The 24388-nt window shown below is 40.5% G+C and overlaps 1 protein-coding gene across 1 annotated transcript in view; it reads right to left on the minus strand.

Annotated features, from left to right (window-relative positions):
• LOC129092369 (striatin-like) overlaps window positions 1–24378 on the minus strand; it is a 28456-nt gene extending 4078 nt beyond the window's left edge. The window contains 13 exon segments of the mRNA XM_054600297.1: window positions 26–73; window positions 589–764; window positions 1452–1588; window positions 1715–1861; window positions 3159–3269; window positions 4187–4349; window positions 4446–4581; window positions 5509–5581; window positions 5584–5678; window positions 6427–6505; window positions 8968–9041; window positions 12026–12129; window positions 24041–24378. Coding sequence (XP_054456272.1) covers window positions 26–73; window positions 589–764; window positions 1452–1588; window positions 1715–1861; window positions 3159–3269; window positions 4187–4349; window positions 4446–4581; window positions 5509–5581; window positions 5584–5678; window positions 6427–6505; window positions 8968–9041; window positions 12026–12129; window positions 24041–24253 — 1556 coding nt within the window. The 5' untranslated portion in view covers window positions 24254–24378.
• Between the last annotated feature and the right edge of the window lie 10 nt (window positions 24379–24388).

Here is a 24388-nt window from a genome sequence, read left to right on the forward strand (position 1 = left end):
TTTATATTTATGTGAATCGTTTTACCTGTGGGCCCTGAAAGTGTAGATTGGTTCCACATCTAAAGATGCACTCCTGTGGACAAACAATATGTTAATTAATAATATACAACAAAACACAGCAGTGCCATCCTTATAATATGTGTGGATGATTAGATTTCAAATTATTGGCGGTGAAATGTACAAAGCCATAAATTAATATACAATTGCTGCTATACCAGTGATGAAGTTGCACAAAGTGTATTATGCGGTTCTATTGTACCAATACCCTCCACTCTAAAAAATGAAATACATCACATTACTACAGACTGCGTGTGGGCTGCAGAGGGCTGAATTGTGTGACATTGCGGCAACAAAGATGAACTATCCTCCTTATGGGATTGCAATCAGCAACAGAACTTTTCCCTCTAATGATGTCACTCTTCTGGCAATAAGCCAATAAGGAAGGAATGACAGCTAATGAAAACAACAGTCAAAGCTGTTGATTTTCCTCGTTTTGGCAGACAAAAAATGTTACCAACAGTAGGAATGGCCCTGGGTTGTACTGGCGTAGTGTTTTGAGGTATTCAAGTTGTGTTAAGACATTCTTACTTTTTTACAGGAGCTGTCTTTTGCAGGTTCCACATCTTGAGCGTGTGATCCTCTGAAGCAGTGACCAGGACAGGCTCCACGGGGTGAAAGGCCAGAGCTCGAATCCCATCAAAATGGCTCCGCAGAGTGAATTTGGGATTCCATGTTTTTCTCATGGCATCCTTATTGTTGCCAATCTGAGGAATAGACATTTAATCAGAAACTCAACGTCCAATTAACAGTGTAATTACATATAATCAGTCGTCATAAAATGAGCCAAAGCAGCTCCCTTAGTGCTTAGTGAGTTTAGGTTTTACTCGCATAAGATAAAAACCAGGAAAACATAAAACATAATTGGTGGAAAATGATAAAAGTGAGATTAAAGAACCTAAAGGGTTGTGTAATATGTTGCCGTAATTTTGAGCTGCAGTCAGTCAGACTGTGAATATTTATTTTCTGATTAAGAAGATAAACTTTTTATGACTTTTCTTTAATGCTGGTTCTTTGGACAATCTTCTGTCTCGTTAACTTGTGGAGGTCGCAGAAAGTCATCAGTATCATATTGAGACTGTTTCATAACCAGTTGTTCTTTAAAAAAAGCATGCTTTTTTTTTTATAGCCATGTGGCTTGACATTACTGTTACTGATTACTGATATCTTCTTACATTACACTCTCAAAGCAGCTTCCATGATGATGCCTATAAAAATAGCTATTTGGCACAAAGTTGGCAAGTTTTCAGCATGTGATGTGACTTGGTAGACTTGCATCAGAGTAGAGGAGGAAGGTGGGGCGGCTGTTTTTCATGAGAACATGAACAGAAATAGTTTTCTCCAGAGAAATGGTCTCATGACATTTAAGATCTATTCTGCGTCTTCCTACTCACATCGTATGCCAGACTGTCGGCCTCGTTGGCCACAGTGAGTCCAGCAAGCTCCCCCAGGCCAAGCTCACTCTCCATGGCCTCGTCTGTTCCCATAATGAACGACTTCCCTGAGGTGGGCGGGAAGGTCAGCGCCTCAACTGGGGAAAGAATAAATGAATAAATATACAACCACTTTGGACACAGTTAGCCAGGGATGAAGGGAATTTAAAACAGTCTAACAAAGAGTTGATCGCTACAGTCTACTGGTGTTTTTGTTCGAGCACCTTCATCCGGTCGGTTCCCATCGTGTTCGTTGAACCGGACCGCGTTGGGCCGGGACTGGGGGGCGGACGGTGGAGGCTGCATGTGGGACAAGTCCTCTGCATCTCTCAAGTTAGCCAGCATGTCCTGGAGCTTGGACCGGTTTGGCCCTGGTTAACAAATCAGGTCAACAGTGTTACCAAACTGACACACAGTGATGGAGAGCGGAGAGAAATCAAAGAGACAAAAGTATGAAAACAATAAAATTGTACATTAAAAAGCTGTGAGTTCAAGCTGAAAAAGAGATATGGAAGAAAAGCAGCACTGAAAGGGAAGAAATTAATTAATAAATTATAGTATGTAAAAGTAGAGAAAATAAAAGGAAGCCCTTGTTAGATGAATTGAAGAGGTAGAAAGGTGTTGAGATATGTTTATCTCCAAGTGTGGGCTGCAGAGAGTAATATAAGATATAGCAGAATTTTTATGTACTCTCAGCCCAGGCAGAATCATTCAGTGAACCAAGTATGGATGTTCATTTAATGATCACAAGCATTTTAAGGCAAGTGGGCTCTTTGAATCAAACCTTAACTCTGGCACAAATATTAGTGTACTGAAAGCTCAACCGCCCCCTAAATAACCAACTCTGAAAGACCTCCAGATGATCTCCTCCACATACCCACAACGTGTTCTGACACCGTGAGAAGATTAAAAAAATAGACCTCTACTGAAACGAGAGGAGAAGAAAGCCAAGTTTAAAACGTGGTGTTGACATCAAATGATGAAGAAAGTGAGATGAACAGAGTTGTTGATCTCACGATTCAATTGCAGTAAAAAGGCTCCATATGAAGTGGGCCGTTATTCTGAGAGCTGCAGTATTCAGCTAAAGGCACTTCAATGAGTCATTGAAAAAGCTTTTAATTGCTATTAATTAACAGCAGCAAAATACTGTAGTATCAACATGGCTGACAGATGAGGATGTAGATGGTGGTAATTATATTATTATGACTGGAGAAGATACCGATGTAGGATCAGATGACTGCGGTCTCTAGCAATAATCCAGATGGGAAAAAGATGGACGCGTCAGCACGACTAACATTCACACTAATCTCTGATATTTGACAGCATGGACAAGATGATGTGTATATAAATCAAAAAAATGTAAAGGGACAGAAAAACATGCATCAAGCATTACAGTTTGTTATGGTAGAAAAAATAAAGGTGAAAGATTTTCTATGTACAGTACATTCACTAGAAGACAGAGGAGACATTCAATATGGAGTGATGGACAAAAAGGACAGAGCAATGCCAAGTAAGAAGGCATTATAAGGAGCAGCTAAAGAAGGAGATGAGAAAAAAAACAGCCAAGATATTTTGGTTTTGGTTTGAGACTTTTTGGCTGAGCTCAGGAAAGTCAGGCTCTTTAGAGAGAGGAGTAGGAGGGAGGCAGCAACGCCTGACAGGACTTACTCTTCACCCCCTTTTTCCCCTTGCGCTCCTTTCTGTACTGCTCCTTGAGTTTGGTTATCATGCCCGGGTCCACCTCCCAGGCCTCAGAAATGGGACCTTGCTCGTCCTTCTCTACACAGGGGGAACAAAACCAGGCCAAGAGGCTGTTGAGAAAACTGCTCTGGTGGAGGCCCGAGTGGCCTGGCAGGGTGGGCAAGATGCACAGACCTCATCAGACTCGTTCTCTCATGGTGGTTTCTAAAGCCTCCATGAGAGCAGTAGGCCTTGAAGACCTGAGATGAGCATCGTTTCTTTCAGCAGGCCACTAACACCTCGGTGATTTAAGACTCATTATAACCATCTCATTTAATATTTAAAGGATTTCTTTATCATTGGAAGGAGTGAGAGTGGTGGGAGGGGAATTAATGCCATGTTGGGGTTTCCTTCATTTGAACGTTTCCGAGTCATGGAAAATCCAATCATGAAATCCTCACAGTGAAATCTTTGTGATAATCAAATTGTTGTATACACATGACTCAAATACTCAAACCCGCGTTCAAATACAAAGCAACACCTCAGCATGACATCAAGCCCATTGTTTTTCTGGCTTTAGGTCTGAGGACCAGTGAGACTCAAAGGAAGTCAGGTAGATTTGACGACACACAGGAGTGGAAGAGACATTGTGGTCACAGGCTGGCTATGGGAACACACAGTGGAAGAGATCACAAACTATGGGTTAAACAGAGAAAAATCCAAACATCATGATTTATGACCACAGCGTGATATATGAATGACGAGTACTCCATGAACAGTCAACGAACTCAAATTCAGACGAGTAGGCAAATTATTACAGGATCGAATAATTAGCGTTATTTTCCGTGTCTCTTAAAAGTGTGTATTGAATTTGTAGATAAAATGGAAACAAGGCTGTGATTGTGCAAGACAAAAAAATAAATAAACATTTAGATATTGCACTATAACTATATCTGTGGTGTCGAGATAGTGCTTTTTTTGCAATTCGAACTGCTCTTGACTGATCCATGACTCACCCCAGTCTGTGCCGTCCCCGTTGCCTCTGGACTCTGGCGAGGTGTCCATCTCGTCAGGACTGGACAGGAAGTCAAAGCCCTTCAGTGCCTCCTCTGTGTCCGGGTCTTCACTGGTGTCCATACTGGCCGGCGTTGTTGACGACGTGGGCTTCTTCCTCAGGATCTGGAGAAAGTATTGAGGATGGTTATTAACAGCACAGAGAAAACTTTTACTTAACTTTGTGTGAGTGCGGGAGATGAGGGCAGACTGTTTTCTTACCGTTCTAGATTCCACATTAGTCCTGTCCCTCCCCTCGCTATCCTCTTCATCATCATCATCGCTGAACTCAGCTGCTGCATTCTCAATGAACTTGAAGGCCTCCAGTACAGCGCTAGTGTCAGAGAGCTCAGCTTTCCTGAGAAGTAGCAATGATGCATGCATCACATCAGACTAAAAGGCACAGTATCAATAACAACTCCACTTATAATTACAATTATACATCATTTATTATGATGTAATACCCAATGATGCATCAGCTACTTTGAGTTTTAATGTTTTGATAACCCTACGCAGCGGTTAACTTAATGTTATCAGGCTAAGGTTAGCTGGCTACCCTTTTCTTTACATGTGTTTTTGGCCTATATTCAGTTGAATAATACATGTTTATATTGATTGAAAAAAACAAAAACATTCTTTGAACACAATATAAACACATTTTATTTATTATAAAGACTACAAATATTGACTCAGGGAATGAAATTTGCATCTGCCACCTCCCGAATACAGGGTAAATGTTGACAATTCCAAAGCGTTCGACATAGAGTCTAGAAGTGGCAAAAAAAGAAAAGTTTTGTGGCCAGTATAAATGTTCAGTGACAGCTCTCTAGTGCTGCAGATCGATGCTATGGATTGAGGCGTTATTATGAATCCCACTGCCTTTCTAGGCACGACCCGCCCTGTGTAGCATTCAAGTGCTAGGATTAGCCAGGTGTAACCTAATTTTTTCAGGTTCAGGCGCTGGATTCAGAGCTTTGGCAGCCAAAAACAGGCTTCACAATCATCAAACCAAAGCTTGTTGATTGTTTTGCCTCATTTTAAAACATTAGAGCGGCACAGATGCACTAGCTGATGACAAGTGTCTGTTTGCATCAGTCCTTTTAGATTGTCGCAACAATTCCCCAGACATTCACTGCACAATCTGATATAACTCAACATTTATACCGTCCAAACAAATCGCAAGCAAGAGTTTACCAGACCCCTCCCCCACAGTGTTACATTCAATTAACCTGTAATATTGTTGTTGTGGATCAGTCTAAAGATAGCTTAAGAGGTTAGTACTTACCCTCTGGTGCCCAATCCCTTTGTTGATGCGTCTGTCCCATTGACCAAAGGCTCAGTACTGGTCCGTTCCCCGTCTTCCCGCCTCCGTCCCCGGCTAGTCCTAGCAGCGCTCGGACCCGCTGGGACTTTACATCTAAGATGGTGTCTGTGTAGCCCACCTCCTGCAGGTACCTGGAACACGGTAATTAACTTAAACCTGGCTGCTAGTTTTAAAAAGTGCAATTTATTATGAAAGGAATACGTATATGTATGTACAGTATCGTGTAGTATGGAGGAAGTTTGTCTGAGAAGATGCAGAAAGATGCAGACACTCAATAATGCTGCAAAGGCCCATTAAATTAACTCTTCTTAACAATAAGTTCATTTCCCACAAAGACTTCAACATGATTAGAGATGAGCAAGAGTCGAGTACTTGTTACTGTCAAAAGTGCCATGTCCTCTGGCAGTTGTCTAGTTGATGGTATCGGCTCTGCTGAGGCAAGAAGAGCTACTCATCCAATATTACACCTTCTCTGAGGGGATGCAGAAGAAGCTCAAGCAAATTGAGCGAGGCGACTGACTGAAAGGGAGGGGTGTCTTAGCACATTGTTGATCTGTCCCTTGACACAAAGTCAAGAATAAATTGGATGCCTCATCGGCCAGCATGTTGGGGCAGATGATGTGTGAGGCTGCCCGATAGTGTCCAGGATAAAAGCCGAATGCCTGGTTTATTTACGACATGATAAACCAACTTCCCCAAGATAAAATAACACAGAGCAGGTAATGACTGCTGCTGCCCATGTGAGGGAGCTCTTGCCCAGAGTTTTCAGGTAACGTGAAATGTAACTAGGACTCTGGAACCTGGATACAGTTAATTTATTGCAACGATTAAGTTTTCTCGGTTGAAAACTGTCAGAGGGATTTAAGAGTGAACACTTACTGTCTGAGGAGCTGACGTCCTTGTTTCCAGGACAGCTGGTTGTTGAGCGATCCAGAAGACTCATTCTCGTTGGCATCGTCTGGAGGAGATAGGAGGACACAATTCAGAGCTCCACAAACAGAACAGCCTCTGACATTATTTCCAGTCTGTAAACAGGACCAGGACATTCCTGCATCACAGCATTCTGGCAACTATACACATCCAGGGCTTAGTTTCTTTTTGCAAGTCAACAGTAGATAAGAATTAAATGGAAGAGGGTATTGCTAACTCTTTAAACTTACGCTTTTATTGCACAAATAAACAAACGTTTTTTTGAAACAGCTGTGGCCAAGAGTATTATTGGAATATACACTCCAGCCCATGTACCTTTTTGTTCATGTTCATATTAGGACCCAAGTTATCATTTGTCAACATGTGTTTCATTAATAGCTAGCCTCGATCTAAATATTTACATCTCAGTCTGCAATTGCTACCCTATTAAAACTGTGTACACAACAGCACTAGCTGTTAAAAGGGAGAAGAGATTTAAAACTCATTAGCACTGGCTTGTTTTTGATGCTACAACAGGACATTTGATATTTAATGACGCATACCGACACCTTCAAAATGGCGGGTCTCTGCTCCGACTACTTCCCATGACTAACTAGAAAAAAGATCAACTTGTGTGTGTCTGTGCCCGCTGCATCCAGAACAACACAGAATGTGTGTGAAGGCTGTGACAAAACAAGCAATGATGGGATTCAAAGCTCACTTTGATATCAGACAACGTCAGCACTACACTCGCGAGTCAGCTGGGAATTTTGCGCGGTGCAGAGAGACGTGTTAATACGATTTAGATGGGGTGTGTGTGTGTGTGTGTGTGTGTGTGTGTGTGTGTGTGTGTGTGTGTGTGTGTGTGTGTGTGTGTGTGTGTGTGTGTGTGTCTTTGTGTCTGTCAAGGAGGTTGATTTGGCGGGGCAGGGAGACGACGATGTCTTAAAAAAGTGGGTCATGCCTAATTCAGGAGTGTGAGGAGCGGGCAGGTGCACCACCATACTAACAACACCTCCCACTCCTCTTCTCCCCTTCTTCCACCTAACACCTCTCCCCCTTCGCCTCCCCCCTATTCATCAACACTTCAAGGGCTGAGGTTCTTTGAACAGCCATCATGAATAGAGATGAGGAGAGAGGAGAGGAAATGTTGCAAGCTGACTTAATGATGGCAGAGGACTTGAACATGAGAGGCCAATTAAACTACAATAATATAACAAGGAGCAGGCAGTGAACTGACACAAGAGTGATGCCAAGGTAAAACCAGGTGCTGTAATGGAAAGGGTGAACACTAAAAGGTGAGATTAACATTTAGGTTGTGTAAGATTCGAGTGGGTAGAGTAGTTTAAACTCAATTTATGTAGACTGTGTGCATATTTCTTACTTGCGTCTGGTGGTATTTAGCCGTGAAGAGAGTTTTTACTTTTATTTTCCTGAGTGTCTAAGATATCTGATGAAGAGCATTGTACTCCAAACCGCACTCAATTGACAATAAAATCTCACCACAACGTCCATTGTGCGGCTGTCCTGGAGCCTTTTCGATTAAGTCGTCATTGAATTGAAGATTGACAATATTTCTAGGCTCATTTGTGATTTCTCAACTGTGGTGACATTTTTTTTTGTGCAGGGGGCTTTCAACCTGCAGACTTTATAGTTCTGATCGGGGTTTTTTAGGGGAGTTTTTCCTGTGCCGATGTGAGGGAAGGACAGAGGATGTCGCATGTGCACAGATTGTAAAGCCCTCTGAGGCAAATTTGTAATTTGTGATTCTGGGCTATACAAAATAAACTGAATTGAATTGAATTGATCGCTCAGAATAGAAATTTAAAATGTAGTGCATACAGCATTAAACATTTGCATTTACCCATTAACCTGCAGATGAACTATTAGGTCTGTTAAATGGACAAATGCTTATCAAAATATCCTACAGTCCAAAGTGATGCCTTAATATTGGCAAATAGCCAAAGAGATCCATTTATGATCACATTAGTTAAAAAAAATAAAAAAAAAAAAGAAAAAAAAGAAATCATTATTGAGATGCTGAAACTAGGTCATGTTTTAGAATTTTTCTGAAAACATTGCTGTTGAATTTCCTAAATTCCAAATTTCAATGTTTTGAGAACCACATGTTTGGCTGGAAACAAATAAACCAGGGCAAACCACAACTATTTTGATGGCAAGAGGAAAATTAAATAATGTTTTATAAAAGGTGAGCCTTTATACTATGTGTCTTTATCAGTGGTCGAAGTGAAAGTATGATTGTCCTAAACTTTTCTTTCTTACATGAACAGTCATGAATGCTCTCAATCTATTAAAACCTTTTAAATCAATTTGGTCACATTTGTTCTACGTTGCTGTAGAGGAATGCTATTTTGGAAAACAAGATTCAACATGAATACAGCCTTCGAAAGGTGCATTCGTGTCAGTCCTGTCACTTGAGGTATGTGAACGCAACAATCAGTGATTTAGTGTGAAGAGGTGGAGTCGGCTGTTTGAGCCCCTTAAACTTACCAGAGTCGTAGCTCGGAGGCTTCATGTCACCTTGATTCAACTCTGTCCCATATTTCAATTTGTGGAACTTTGCTCTGAAAGAGAAAAAAGGTGTAGGCAGACAAATAAAAAACAAGGCTAATCAAAAAGTGCTATTTAAAAAAACTCATGGCATCTGCATAATCTTTGAAAGTCATCCCAACACCAACGGGATCTACTTCTCACAAACACATTCGCTTGTTAGACAGCTTCTCTAGTTTGTCTCTCTCTGTGTTGAAATCAATATCACAACATTGAAAAAACATTTTTTCAGAAAGCAATATGTATGATAGAGGAAACAGGGCTGCAGTGAACAATAACTTTATTTTCGATTTATTGTTATCAGAAAATAGTAGAAAAATGAATTTCCTATCATAGAAGACTAAGAAGTAAACCATAAAATATTCACAGTAGTGAATTTCTGACTTTTATTGCATAAAAAATGACTAAAACAATACATGTTTCTATTAGTTAATCTACAATCACTTACTTATATGACAATTAAATGTTCATGCAATAAAATGTTATTATCCGACTTTTTATGAATATATAAAACAAAAATAACGGCTTTATTTGTTTGTTACGCAAATATTAGAACTAAAATGTGTAAAACAATTATACAAAATATCATCACAAAAGTTGATTCACAAAAACTGTATAAACTGATATAAATGGAACACATCATATAGCAAAAAGCAGTAACACTGAGATTTGTTCCAATGACTACACACACATCCACATCAGTGGTAAAGAGTCAATACAAGGCGAGCGCTCACACCTTTTTGTTTACACAGCACCCCCCCCCCACCCCCCACCCCACCTGTGAAATCCAGAGGAAGCAACCCCCATCCAAATCAAATTAATTTTAAATTGGGTACATCCTACATTCAGAATGCCATTTCTGATATTGCTTTCAGATGCCCTCCGAGACATGACCTGTTGCTTAGCAACCGGGGAAAGTGGTAGTAATTCTCGGATAAGCGTTGCTCCCGAAGCAGAGACTGTAGATAAATATACACTACAAACAGCCACAGGTCAATTCCATACTTACAAACCTAAAGATGATGTTCCTCACAGAGCACAGGTCGGCAAAATGTAACTAACCTCTGAGCTGACTGGAGGAACGACAGAGCACAAACATATTTTGACACCTGTCTACCTCAGTTGTGTTAAGGCTCTATATAGCCCAAAACATCTTGTAGCTCCCAGCACAAATTAAAATACCTGCAAACAATAGTTTAATGTGTTACCCATCCAACTTTTCACCTTTCTATTTGTAACCTCTACTAATCCAGCGAGGACTTTGCTGATAACTCGCACTGATAGAAACAATGCTTTACTTTGCATTCTTAGAATTCCAAACATTCCCGGCTCAAAGTTGTCTAACAAAACCAGAGTCTACTCTGGTCAACAAAGCAGTTAAGTACTTCCTCTGTGGTTGTTGTTGAGGGTACAAAGAGACACTACAGGCTACAAAGAGACACTATTACTGTAAATCACACATGCAAGGGAGTGGCCAAACGTGAGCTACATCTCCAGTGTTCAAGAATCACGTTTGTTTGTTTTTTAAATCTTTCCCAGTCGGGCAAGTGGGTCGGAAGTCTACTAGCCTGAAGTCAGTTACTTCCCCCTTAAACAAATTGTTGTATTTAATAGCAGTTATCAAAAAAACAAGACACTAAAGTTAATTGGATTTTTTAATCTGCCTTGCTCTCAAATTTGCAGCAATCTGTGCCAATCCTGTTTCCAGGATAATCCTTGAAGATAATTCTTTCTTGCCACTTGCCCAATTGTACAAGTGAGTTGCTACATTTAATAGCAAGTGGGCGAGCCTTCTTGTTGAACCCGGATAATGAGAAGATTAATGTTAGAAGAAAAATTCTGGTTTCTTACAATTTAAATCTGACGGTTGGGTGAGGGAAGTAAAACTGACGGGAGGGAAACGCACCTATAAAGTTGATAATCCCTCATTACAGAGGAATACTGTGTGCACACACAACTACAGTAAATATAACAGGATGTCAGTCTGTAACCTGTGATGAATGTTAATGACACTATGGGTAATCATTTCACTAAATGCCTTCTGCTTGTGTTCCAAATAAATTTGAATAAACTAATTAAATTTAATTTAAAAGTTGTTTTAATGTCTGACAGCTGATGTTTTTTGACCTTTTGGACTTTTACCTTAGGGACAAAGTGATGTCATCAATGGGATGGATGGCTAAAATTACAAAGTTATGAAAGTTAAGTTTAAGTTAAAAAACTGTCTAGGCTATACTGATGGAAACAGTTTAGCCATCATAAATGCTTTAAATGTATACAAAATAAATGAGGATGTTTTCTTTACTATTTTTTAGAAGTCTACTGCTTTAGAGTTTGAATCACAAACTCACTGGCTTAAAGTCGCATTAATAGAGAAGTGTTGAAATCGCCAAAACACCTCTGTTACAGGGTGCAGCCATGTGTCAAGGAGGAACGAAATGCAAAGGGTATCACCACAGCTACCATAGGGACCTTTGGTGTGACGGTGACGGGCTAATGCACATGAGAATGAGAACAATGTAATTATTCTGTTTTACTGGAGAAAGAAAGCTGCGACAGTGACTTCGTCTTGGGTGGTGAGAGAATTCCATCACTCCAGCTGGACCCGGGGGGGAATCTCTCTGTCACTCTAACTCCAATACTGCTTCTGCTGACACCAGCTGAGACATCAGACTGGTGCGCATCGAATATAAACGAGGAAAAGAGGAAGCTGGAAATACTTTTAAAACGCTAGCAAACCTTTTACACATGATCAAAAAATGTGCGAAGAGCTGTACTCTGGAGTGCGTTAGGTCTGTGTGCAGGTGCAGCAGATGTTGATTTGTCAAACAGTGGGAATCTCATCTCACACTGTTCTCTTTTTCCATATTTCCCAGAAGCAGAAATTTATTTTTAGCAGCAAGCAAAACATGGAAATACTGCAGTTATTGCATGATAGCTGAGGTATTTGTGTGTGTTGTGGGTGGGCTGAGGCAACAGTGGGTGGTTAGGAACTCACCTCTCTTGTTTCAGTGCGTATTCCAGCATTTTGATCCTCCTCACAAGGTCTTTCTTCAAGTTCTCCTGGCCTTTCCTCTCCCCCTGCAGGAAGGCGATCTGGGCCTGCAAACACAAAAATAGGATTGTCAGGTCACATTTTAAAGTAGTAAATGATTTACAGTAGTTGCTTTTATAAATAGAGACAAGTTTCCGGTGTTTTGGCATCTTAGATATGAACTAGCTAGGAACAAAGACTTGACTTCAAAGACAACCTCCATGAGGCAGCATCAGAGAAAGACTACTTCTGTTGAGACTGAAATAGGATGATGTCAAATCAATATGCGTGGCATGATGGGGAATAAAAGCCAATCTGTACCATTCTATTTTAATCTAACCTACTCACTCTCCCACATGGCCCCTCCCTCCTCTAAAACCCCTTCCCTCGGCACACCAATGTCTCTCTTCAGTAAAAGGCAGCAGCTGTTGACGCACTCAGTCTGAGTCAGCATTACATTACATTGAATTGGGTACCACACACAGGGGTGTGTGTGTGAATGCACACATGTACATTTGTAACGAGAGTGGTAAAGGTTAGTTCACAGTGAAGCAGTGCATGAGCTGCATCGGATAAAACAAAACAGAGCAGATCACGATTGCGCAAAACTGAATCCATCTTACAGCAGGACTTGACAATTTACTATTGTAATCATCACAACATATTTCAGTCAAAGGCATTATGCCTGAGACAGATAGTGTTACTATTAGGGGTAGGACTCTTTGGCAATTTCACAATTAAATCCGGTACAGATTCTTGGTGTCTGTGATATGATTGAGAATTAATTTCAGATTTAAAAAAATAGAAAAGAAAGAAGGCACTGCAGAGGTGCCCGGGAGCTCATTTACATTTCTGTAAATGAGCTTTGCGTAAGTCAAGCTGTAACTAGCTTGAATGAAGTCACTGTGGTGTTGTTTTTATGTGGTTTTTTTTTTTATGTTCATTCAAAAGTCAAATGCTATTTTCTCAAAAACTATACATTTCTATGGCATAATAATTTTTGTATAGTACAACATCATATTTTGGTCTTTAATAAATGACTGCCTATGAGGCAGTAATGCAATAAACGTTTCTAAATTCGGATTAAATTTGGTTGGCTAAATAACCCTGAATAATTAATAAAAATAATGAAATCACTCAGTTAAGCAATTAATAATTTTCATAATTTTCACAATAAAAAAATAATGAAATGAGATGTGTTCTTCTTAAAGCTTTATATTTGTCATATAGTGCATTGCATTGTTATGAGGTGGTCTTCCACTACATGTAGTCTGAAGAGCAGAGAAAAACTAAAACAAAACAAAATCTGTCCACAAAGTCTGTCGAGTATTTTAGGGGTTACAACAAGATAAAGACTGCTAGACAACTGGAGAGGCTGCTAAAGTCTGTTTACAGAAAGGAGGACGAGAACTATGTTGTTTGACCACTACATCAAAATAACACTCTCCATTAGAGTCCATGTCAGTTGTTGACTATCACCAGCAACACAATGAGCATAGAAGGTGGATCTAAGTGCCACTAGATCCACCTTAAGGAGAAGATAACAGAATTGTTGGAGTGCAATGTTAAAACTTATTTAGCACAAATTTAAACACAAATGGCAAACAAAATCTGAAACTGAGTCAACAATGAGCACAACAGAGCGTCCGCATCAGAGTGGTAGATCCATTGTTAACAAAAGGTGGAGAAAAAGATTTCACAAGTCTGAAACTTAAGGAAAAGGATTGAAATTTTCTCCTGGGAATGATTCAAACTCTAAAACCACACGTTAACTTCTTAAAAGGGAATGAATATTGACTTAAATCCCTGCATGTCACTCAGCATGCAGAGGATGGTGCGAGTTTGAGTGGGCTGGATCACAGTTTCACACGGATAGCAAGTAGCGCTGCTTCTGCCTGCAGTAATGAGTCATAAGAGGACTTCAATCTGCCTCGTATTAACAACATTTTACCATCCACAGTCCTCCGCAGAGGAACTCAAAACAACCTGCCTGCTGCAGTGCCCTTAGGATTTAGGCTACTGGTTCTCAGCATGACATTGTAAACAGCACTGAGTTAAGTTGGCACCAGTCACATGCTAGCAGTCTGCACAGATGCCAACAATTGATGCTCTTGAAAGGTTGGTCGGCGCAGCACATACATCACTCTCCCAATTACATCTACACAGTCTCCAATTTCTTACTCGCCCTGTTTTATGTGCATTCACCCTCAGCTGGATCTATACTAATGCATTCGAGATTGACAAAGTTAACAAGACTTAGTATGCGTGCACTTTAAACATTCTTGAGCCAGTATCATTCAGCATTAAAGCAGAAAGCAAAAGACGGGTAGCTCCAAATAAGATAAACTCCACGAAGAAGTCTCTGGTGCATTTGTAGGCTCAGTTACAGTAACATACAGGAGCAGGTCAGACAACTAATACCTAATACCTGGTAAAATACCAGCAAAGCCGCAGTAATCACAGCAGAGGGAGCAATCCATTCATTTTTACCATATGAAAAAGCATTGATTTGTAGGTGTATTCAAAATAAGGTTTTCGGTAGTGGCAGGGAGAAAAAGTGATGAGCAACTTGCTTACATTCTAAAAAAGCAGACACCACTTAACTTTGTGTTGTCTTTGGAGGATGGGAGACGAGGCACATACAGGGGCACAAATAAGGCATTAGGTAATTGCATATGGAAAATGATCACTGTTTGGATTCGGCCAGACTGTTTGGCTCCCAAAATAACTAGCTATAAAGTGGCTCCAATCCAAATATCAGTGAGGACCACTGCTTCAGGAAATTGAAACTTTATCACATGCAACTGGGCTGCAAAAACTACAAATATGTCATTAGGTTAATTGCAGAGCTATTTTCCATTAAAAGTCTCTTGATGTCCAGCTGATGCAGTCGATCTGTCCGTCTCAGACGCTGAGCAGAGGCAAAAAACAATAAACTATCATTAAAAAAGTGCCATGATTTCGATATTTCAACAATGAGAGCCACAGCATAGCCACAAAACTAAGCCCTACTTCAAGAATTTCATATTCAAAAAGATGACAGAGTGTAAGAACAGGCTGTCAATTTGGACGCACTCAATGCATAACCTCACGGAGAGAAAACCATATTGCACACATTGAACTCATGTCATCGCGGATGAAATTGCACATCTGCAGTGATTGATATAACGAGTGATCATTCAATTCCTCGTCCACATGAAGTGCTGGCCCACGGACCCCTGGCGTCCTGCCGTGCCAGAGATAGAGAAGAGGCTCTGTGAATCTCCCTTCCATCAAACATTAACCTTGGGAGGAATGCAACGAGTCAACTCGGGCTATAAAGACACACAGGAAGCATTTAATTCCTGGCCTCACACTGCCTGCATTATGGGGCTACTAGAAAAGGGCTCCTTAGTCTGTCTGAGTAAGAGACATGTAGAACAGGGCATCCATCTAGAGCGCAGCGCTTTACAGAGACAGGAAAAGAGAGAGGAAAACAAACACCAGCTTAATTCTGGTAAACTAAGGTGAGAAACTTGGTCACAATACCTTCAGCTTGGTATAAAGCCAATCCAAGTTTGGTTATCAACTTTCTACTCTCAATCAAATCAGTAAAACGAGGAAAAATGGAGCAGCTGCCAGTCCTACTTTATCCAAATTTTAGACACATTTGAACACAGCACATTAAACTGCACCCAAGAAAGAGATATTCAAAATATATAGTTCAGCTTTTTTTGATTATGGTTAGTAGTAAAAATAAATACATACAGTACCAGTCAAAAGTTTGGACACACCTTCTCATTCAACTACTTTGAAGAATCTAAAATATAAAACATATTCTGGTTTGTTGAGCATTTGTTTGTTTACCACATAATTACATACGTGTTCCTTCATAGTTTGGATGTCTTCAATATTAATCTACAATGTAGAAAAAAAGAAAAAAAGAAAGAAAGAAAAAACATTGAATGAGAAGGTGTGTCCAAACTTTTGACTGGTACTGTATTTTATGTGCCTTTTCAGCACTCACGTGTGCTTTAGTCTAATCTGGTTGTTGCACTACGAAATTAAACCCGAGCAGGAAAACTGTTTTAATTCTTAATTTTAGAGTCCTCGCATGCAATTTCTGCCGCTAGAGGTCTCTCAATCAAAACAACAAGAGATGCATGTTGTGAAGTACAGTAGCGTGGCATCATGGGAGTTGTTGTCTTCACTGTTAAACAACCACCAATGCAGGTGAAAATCTGAAGTCACTCAGGCAGAAATCATGTTCATGAACGAGGTAGTATATTAAAGTTTTATTCACGTTACATTCAGTCACGTTTATTCAAGTTATCTCATTTCATTATAATGAAATAGCTGCGATAGCTAATGCAACATTAACGTACTAACTTACATGAGTCGTCTGCCTTGTAGCTACGTTAGCAAACTTTATCTGACGAATTGAATCGTGGGGAAGACACGCGCTGTTATCTGTGGTCAAAACAATCATACAAAAAAATAACTTGTTGATTTGTTCATTGTTGCTGTTACTTTATAACGTTACCGTACACGTTGGCATGAGCCACTTGTAATAATAGCAAGCTGAATCGCTATTGAAATTTATCAATAAATATGGACTCTACTGGATTACTGTGTTGCAAAATGGCATGCAGCCAATGAAAAATGTATGCTGCATGGCAGGAAAAGAAATTGTGAGTTACACCTAGGGCATGAGTAGCTTTTTAGTTGTTAAACAAAGTTATGTTGTAACTTATTAATAGAAATACAAACAACAGGAAACAATACAGTGGCTCGTAGACTTCCTTTCTCACTCTCTGAGGTATCACCTGGTGTGGTTTGTCCAGAAGTTAAGTACACAACTTAACAAAACATTTAACATCGGTCTAGTTTTTTTTTCAATGTGGACATGTTGAATATTAAACCTTTAAACGTGTAGGTTCAATTCCACCAAACCCTTTTTCTTCATTTCAGCTTGATTTTCAGTCAATGAATGTATGATTAATATTAACGATATCCCCTCCTTTATAATGAGATTTGTGAATTCCAGACATGTTTCCTTCCAGACTTCTTCTGCGTCATCGCCAGAAACATCTTTAACACAATGAGGCCTTTTAATCTAGACAGAGTGAACACTGTGAAAAATCCATCTCAGCAGCAAGACTGAGCTCACTCCATTTGTGAGAGAAATGCAGTGGACACTCACACAACCTCAGGGCCTAAACTCACACACAAAATGGTCACAAATGCTGGCGCTTCGGCCGCGGTCAGAGCCGAAGAAGGGGAAGGGGTGTAGTAAATCCCACTTTTATAATGCAAACAACCTTTCTTTCAGTGACCACCGGATTTACTCTCACAGTCACTGCAAACCAATGAGCAGCATGATGGCTGCCCTGATGACTAGCCAAGTGCATTCCACACATGCCATTACACTAGTAGCAAGAGAAAAAAAGCAGAAAAACAACTGAGGCAAGACAGGGGTGCTTTGGACTACTGTGACGTGGCAACAGCAGTGTATTTTCTATTAGTTCAGCCACACAGATCAACATAACCTCGTAATGGCTAAAACAGCTCTATTCAAGTAGATCTTGAATATTCAAAACCACTTACAATAAAATTGCCAACACGTCTTTCAACTACAACTAGAATAAATGTATGCACTCATCACTTAAAAAGGTTATATTTACTTAGAAATATTCATAAAATTCCTGATCTTTATAATAGAGGTGTGGAAATGTCTTGATTAAAGATGCATCGCGATGCAAATGTGAACGTTTTGCATTGATGCAGTGACGGAACATCATCAGGAGTATTGTTTTCTTTAAGCTCAGTGAGAGTCTTTACTGCGTTTTGCTGTCGCTCCCGTTTCTCTCCCCTCTCTCCCTCTCTCCCTCCTATGATCCCAGTGTTTCACCGAGGGTAGAGCTTATACACAGACACTGCACATCGATCCACGCCACTCATCCACCGGCTCATATTCAGGATTGCTCTGAGGGTCAGGGTAAGACAGTGAGCTGATTTAATAAAGATTTCTGCGCAGTTATCTGGAAAGAGCCAAACTGCGCCTTTTCACCTCTTGTACAAAACCCATAAAAACAAAGAAAATCCCTTCACTAGCAGAGATTGCTCACAGTCAAAAATACATCTACTAAACCTTCACAGAGACACAGATTTGTTACTTTCATCTCATCACGAGTTTCCACTTGAGCTTCAGTTAACGCTTTGCCGTCAAGTTGGCGCTGCAGTGCTACCTTACAGAAGGTACAAACAAAGGCAGTATGTTTGGCCTCTTGAAGACAAGGGTGCTGCATTAATATTGGATAAGGCCCAGAGCGCACACGCTCATATATTGTATGCAGGCAAAGAGCTAAATCTTTCGACATCAGCATTTTCTCTGACAAATAGGTTGTGTGGCTGTAATATATATTCAATATATAATGATATACAATATATTCATTTAACTTTAGCCAATACTGCATTACTGTAAACAAGTATGGCTCTGACATACAGGTTTTCCTAATGAAAAGAAAAGGTCCCCAGATGTTTCTACCTCTAACAGGTTAATTTATTTAAAATGTGAAGTCATATCCACAAAGAACAAGTTGCTCGACATGCTTCAAATCTCTGTTGAAGACATATATTTATCTATCGTATGAAAAAAATATGGCTCTAACCATTTACTTTAGAGGGAAAACACTGTTTTGCCATCAAAATGTGGGGAAACAACAATATCATCACCACAACACATTGAGACAACAGCAATTTGATCTGGTGAGAACACCAATTTACAACTCTGACAGACTGGCGACCTCGGATTTACTGAAAAAATGGGGGAAGGCAACTTTGTGGCTCAACCAGGCAGCTGTCCCGCACACCCACGTAGACAGACGAAGGCTGTAAGTGTGAATGGAGGAAGAAGAGGGGAATTAACAGGCGGCTCTAGAGAGGCTTTGGTGCGAGTCCAACAGGGACAGTAGAGCAAAGCTCACAGGACTGTGCTTTAGTTAATCAACAAGGGTCCCTTCAAGCTGTCAGGAAAAAACACAAACCCTTTTAAACCTCTCACTATTGTGTGTACATTGAGTATTTTATGTACACTACAATGACTGTCTTTGTCGTGGTTCTGGTGAATATTACTGCGGTCTGTCGTGAACCTGTGACTGAGAACGGAGATGTTTCTTTCGAGGTCTACAGCCTGGTTACGTGAGAAAGGATGTGAGCTTTGTGTAGCATTAGCTTCTATGTGAACTGGACATTTTTAGAATTCATGGAGCCTTAAGTTTCTTTGTTGTTATCTAAGAGCAACAACATTGAGAAAATGGTATATACTTGGCGAGGAAGCATGTACTTTTTTGTACTTCCCCACTCTGAGGCGCACACTGGGAGGGCAAGCAAAAATAACTGCAGCTCGTGGGTGGACATCGTATCGACCGAGGAACGACAGTGACACCCATTTCGGAATGCCATGGTACGTGCATGTGTATGTTTGTGCATTGGTTCTGTCCTTTTTACGGCCTCACCATTGAGCCAAGTACGCCTCAGGCTTTGTCATCAGTAAAAGTAAACATGAGATCACAGTAATAAGTCATCTAACCGAGGCAGGCTAATTCTAGGCTGCTCCACAGTTAGCTGCAGTCCTCTCCAACATTAAGATAAGTAACTGAATAACATGAGCCACATGATAATCTTGCTCATGTAAAAAGCCTTTCCTTTAGAAATACTAGAAAACCCTTCTACCCAGAGAAGATAGTGGATCCACGTTTCAGGCTGCACCCACATAGAGCCACCGTACACCCTGAGTCACCTTCAACCTTCTCCTGGTGTCAAATTATGGCTGCTGACAGACACTTCTGGCACAGAGACACCGTATGGAGCAGGGATTTCCCCATAACTGGAGGACTGATGAAGCACACTGGAGCACCGCCTTGCCTGTACAGGGCGTAACTCGACTCAACCTCATTCATCTGGCCTGGAAAAGATCTGTGCTAATCAGTACGGCAGGGGGATATCATTCAAATCAATATCACACCGTATACTACCCTTCAAAAGTTTGGAATCAGCTCTTAGATTGAGGATTTATCTTCTCTCTTTCAATAATGGCTATTTTTATAGATATAAAAACGGTAAAATTCAGACAACAAATGTTTTATTTACATTTGAAGTAGTTTTGGCCTCAAAAGAAGGAGAATTAAATGATTCAGACATCCATTTAGTCGATTTCCCAATAGTGTTACTGACAGGGGGAGAATACTGAATACATCGATTTTGAATTTGCTTTCCAGTCAAGAAAAGCATAATTGATCCTTGATCATTATAGAACCACAGCGGTGCAATTAGGCTTTAAATATTCTCGGCAGTCATTTTTTCTTTGGGCCCTCTGCACTCTGCTCAGTTGTTAAATTGAGGAGGTTTACCTTGTGATTTGTCAGTCCGTAGTATGTTCAGCTGATATTCTGAGATCCAGTTCCAATAGTGCTAATCCTCTATTTCTAGGTTTTAGAAGTTTGAAGAAGAGCTTTGCTAAAGCAACATGCCTGTTAATTCCTGCTTGTTGAATATAGTGTGCATTTGGCAATGAAACAGGAACCTATTCTGCACACAATTTGATGCTAAGCTCCTAATTTATTTTAACCACAAATTGGTGATTTCTTCTATTCTTTTTGAACTGTTCTTTCAATTGTAAGTCTGGTTGAACTATTGTATAGCGTCTTGTTTTTCCATACATGATTTGATTTGATTTTTGCAAACCCTTCCTAACAAATAACACCTATTTGTAACGAGGACTTTCTTCAACCTAAGAGCATGTGAGACAGGTCAAAGATATAGAATAGTCCTCTTAGCCATCTGACTGTAAGGAATCAAGCCGCTTTTAGTGGCAGGAGATTTGAACGGTAATAAGAATATGTTTCTGATGGTCTTCCACTGTTAATTAGAATTAGAAATAATTTGGACAAAAGAATATTGCAAAATAACAACCAAAACACATGGCAAGGATGCCATTTTCATTTTTAGCAATTTAAAGAATAAAGAATGAATTGATACACTGATTATGAAATACTCATTAGTTGCATCTGTAGTCACTTTCATTAACAAGATAACATACTAAAGACTGACAAGAATTGTAACCTATCATTAGCTAAGCAAATCAGCTTGATCGAGTTATTAAATTGATTATCAATGACCACTCAACTAGAATGTAATCATGAATGACAGCAACATACACACACACACACACACACACACACACACACACACACACACACACACACACACACACACACACACACACACACACACACACACACACACACACACACACACACACACACACACACACACACACACACACACACACACACACACACACACACACACACACACACACCAGGGGAAGTTGGACATGTAAAGTAGAATCTGCAACTAGCAATTATTTTCATTGTCGATTATTTTTACTTGATTTATTTTGTTGTTTGATCTATAAAATGTCATGAATGGTGAAACATGTTTATCACTGTTTCCCAAAGCCAAAGATGACGTCCACAAATGTCTTGTTTTGTCCATAAATCCAAGTTATTCCGTTTACTCTCACATAGGAGTAAAGAAACCAGAGAAATAACTCAAACCGATGAATGGTTAAAATGGTTGCAGTTAATCTCACAGTTGACAACTTATCGATAAAATCACTGCAGCTCTAATGTACAGTACAGTTTCTGTGCTGCTCAGTAGAGAGGAGTGGCTCCAAGCATGACCTAACAGGCTGGCTGGACGACATTCCTACAAGCCCTGGGTTTAGCCTTCCTCCCAAACAGAGATGTAAGACACAGCCTCAACTGTCTTCCATTCAATGCCTTTTCAACCAACAACATAAAAAAAATCCTGGGAGGAGAGTATTCACTGGGTTGTGAAATCGCTTTGTGTACATTCTTAATGGTCTTAACTCTGAAACCTTGTATGTAGCCTTCTTAAAACATGCAAGATAGATCAGCTTTGATTCTGTGATTAAAACACGAGTGCGTGGACATGATGATGAGCACTTGGAGCAGCATGTTAGAGAAGGATGAAGTGGACCAAAAAGAACATACGGTAAAGTAGATGCAGCATAGCCTCTTCCATTAAGGCTCTGTGCCCACTACAACTTTTCATTATTCATACAAGTCTATTCAGGTTCAGCTACATTACTTTCTATCTCTTCCTCCTCACTGTGGTCCCTTCACTGAAGGTTAATCCACAAATACCTTCTATGGATTAAAGCACTGTATATATTTGCAATATGGACACATCCCTCAAGGACACAACAAGGTTACATACATACAGTAACCGATCACGACTGACTAAATAGAGAATTCACTCTTGAACCATCTCTTCAGATAGGTAATATGCTAGAGTTTAGAGTACAGCAGCGAATAAGCCAGACTTTCTAATGAACACTCTATACTGCAGGTTTAATCATGTTCAAAACATTAACCAGTCTCCCATAAAAGGTTAGGTGCGACAAAAACAAGAACTCAAAATTGAGCGCGCACTGTTTTGCCGCCACATACAAACCACCCAATAAAGCATTTAGCAACCTCACTGTGCTTTGCCGCAGTTGCTGCTGCTTGGCTGAAAAGCTTGCTTCATGGCAGCAGACAGGAAGCTTGATACACAGGCTAGATGAGTCAAACCCCTGATACACTAGGCAGGGTGTACGTCACCGAGCTGAAAACAATGCAGTGTCTCCCTCTCGTCTCTTTGTTAACTGAGGTCAGTCTGCCTGCTGCCAGACCCCCAAAAAAGTCAGTGTTGGCTCTTGTCTGTGATCCAACAGTTGTGGCTCCTTCACAACTAGGTCAAAATGATGGAAAGAAAAAAATATTCTTCTAAACATTGGCACAGGGACTGAAATTAAACAGTAGTAAGCACTAACAACGCCTTCTCAAATGCTGGACAGGAATGGTCTGGCAAATGGTGTCAAAAGTCACTTTCCTTACTGTAAATACTTAACGTATGAAAAGTCAATCATGTAGGCTGGTGATGATAGTTAGGTAAATTATAGCAAATCCTACAAACATAACTATCAGCCAACTCACCTGCATAATATATGTTTAAATGACTTCCAAACAGTGGAATCAAACAAGGAAAAAGTAAGAAGTCTAGTTGGACCGAAAAACACAAACAAAACAAAGATTTCAGAGTGAAATTGGTTGTTTGCAATACATTTTCTTCTAGTGGAAGCAAACAAAACATTAGGTGTCCCTGTTTGTGTCATGTTTGTCTTGTTTACAGCAGGCAAATATACAGCCTTATGTTATCTTATAAATAGTTGAATAATTGAGTTGTTTGAACCATCAAGTAAGGGACATATTAAAAAGAGTGGACCAATTAACAGCGCTGTGGCCTGTATCAAAGACAGTCACCACAGGATGTTATATTTTCCCCTCAAAAGTGCAAAAGTATCATGGCAATTAGTTTATGATAAGATTCAACAGTAAGACACGATGCTGACCTGACAGTCTGTGTGTTGTAGGCTGTGTCTCTGCACTGACAGCTCTCAAGAGATCAGAGCACTTAAGAAAACTACTACCTTTCCTACAAGTCGATTTTCTTCTTCTGGGCTTAGAGGTAAAATGCAATAAAGAGCCAGGCGGGGTGCAGCACGTTCAGCTATAAGTAGTCAGGTTGTCGTGTGTTACACATTCACTACTTTGAGAGTAAATCTAATCTCCTGTCTCCTATAAGCATAATCTAACTCTAACGCCTGTCCTCCAACTCCCAGTGGAAGTAAGCAAGCAAGTAGTGGTTTCAGCCACAGTAGAGAGGTCGAGAACAGCCGTCGTGCAGCCTGGTTTGTGGGGGGGGGGGGGGCGCTGCAGCTCCTTTAGCTCCTCTGCTAAAGCTAACAAGCTAGCTGAGTAAGAACAATCAAACAGAAACTCAAAGCGATTAACCAGAAAGCAGAAACTCTGTGCCACCATAGTGCCACTAATATATAACCGTGTGTGCACAAAATGTGGAGGTTTTCACCTGTAGTTCGGCCCGCTCCACCTCCCATTGTGCCCTCTCTACTTCGAAACGGGCCCATTCGTGCTGCAGGAAGTGCAAGATCCCCGGGATACTGTACTGCGCTCTAGCCGCCTCCCCAGCGTCGCCGTCGGGCAGCGGTCCTTTCCCACCGCCCGCTAACACAGAGTTGTTATTATTGTTGAAGAACACGCCGGGCCCCGCCTGCTCGTCCATGGCCGGGCTCGGTGTAAAGGTCCGTCCGTGGTCTCGCTGATTTGTGGTGCTGGATATGAACGGAAGGGCAGAAAGCCTGTCGCCTGCGCTCTGTCTCCTCGGCTCGAGGGAATGAACTCACTTTCTGACAGCTAG

The sequence above is a fragment of the Anoplopoma fimbria genome, chromosome 6 (genome assembly GCF_027596085.1).
Source record: "Anoplopoma fimbria isolate UVic2021 breed Golden Eagle Sablefish chromosome 6, Afim_UVic_2022, whole genome shotgun sequence".
NCBI lineage: Eukaryota > Metazoa > Chordata > Actinopteri > Perciformes > Anoplopomatidae > Anoplopoma > Anoplopoma fimbria.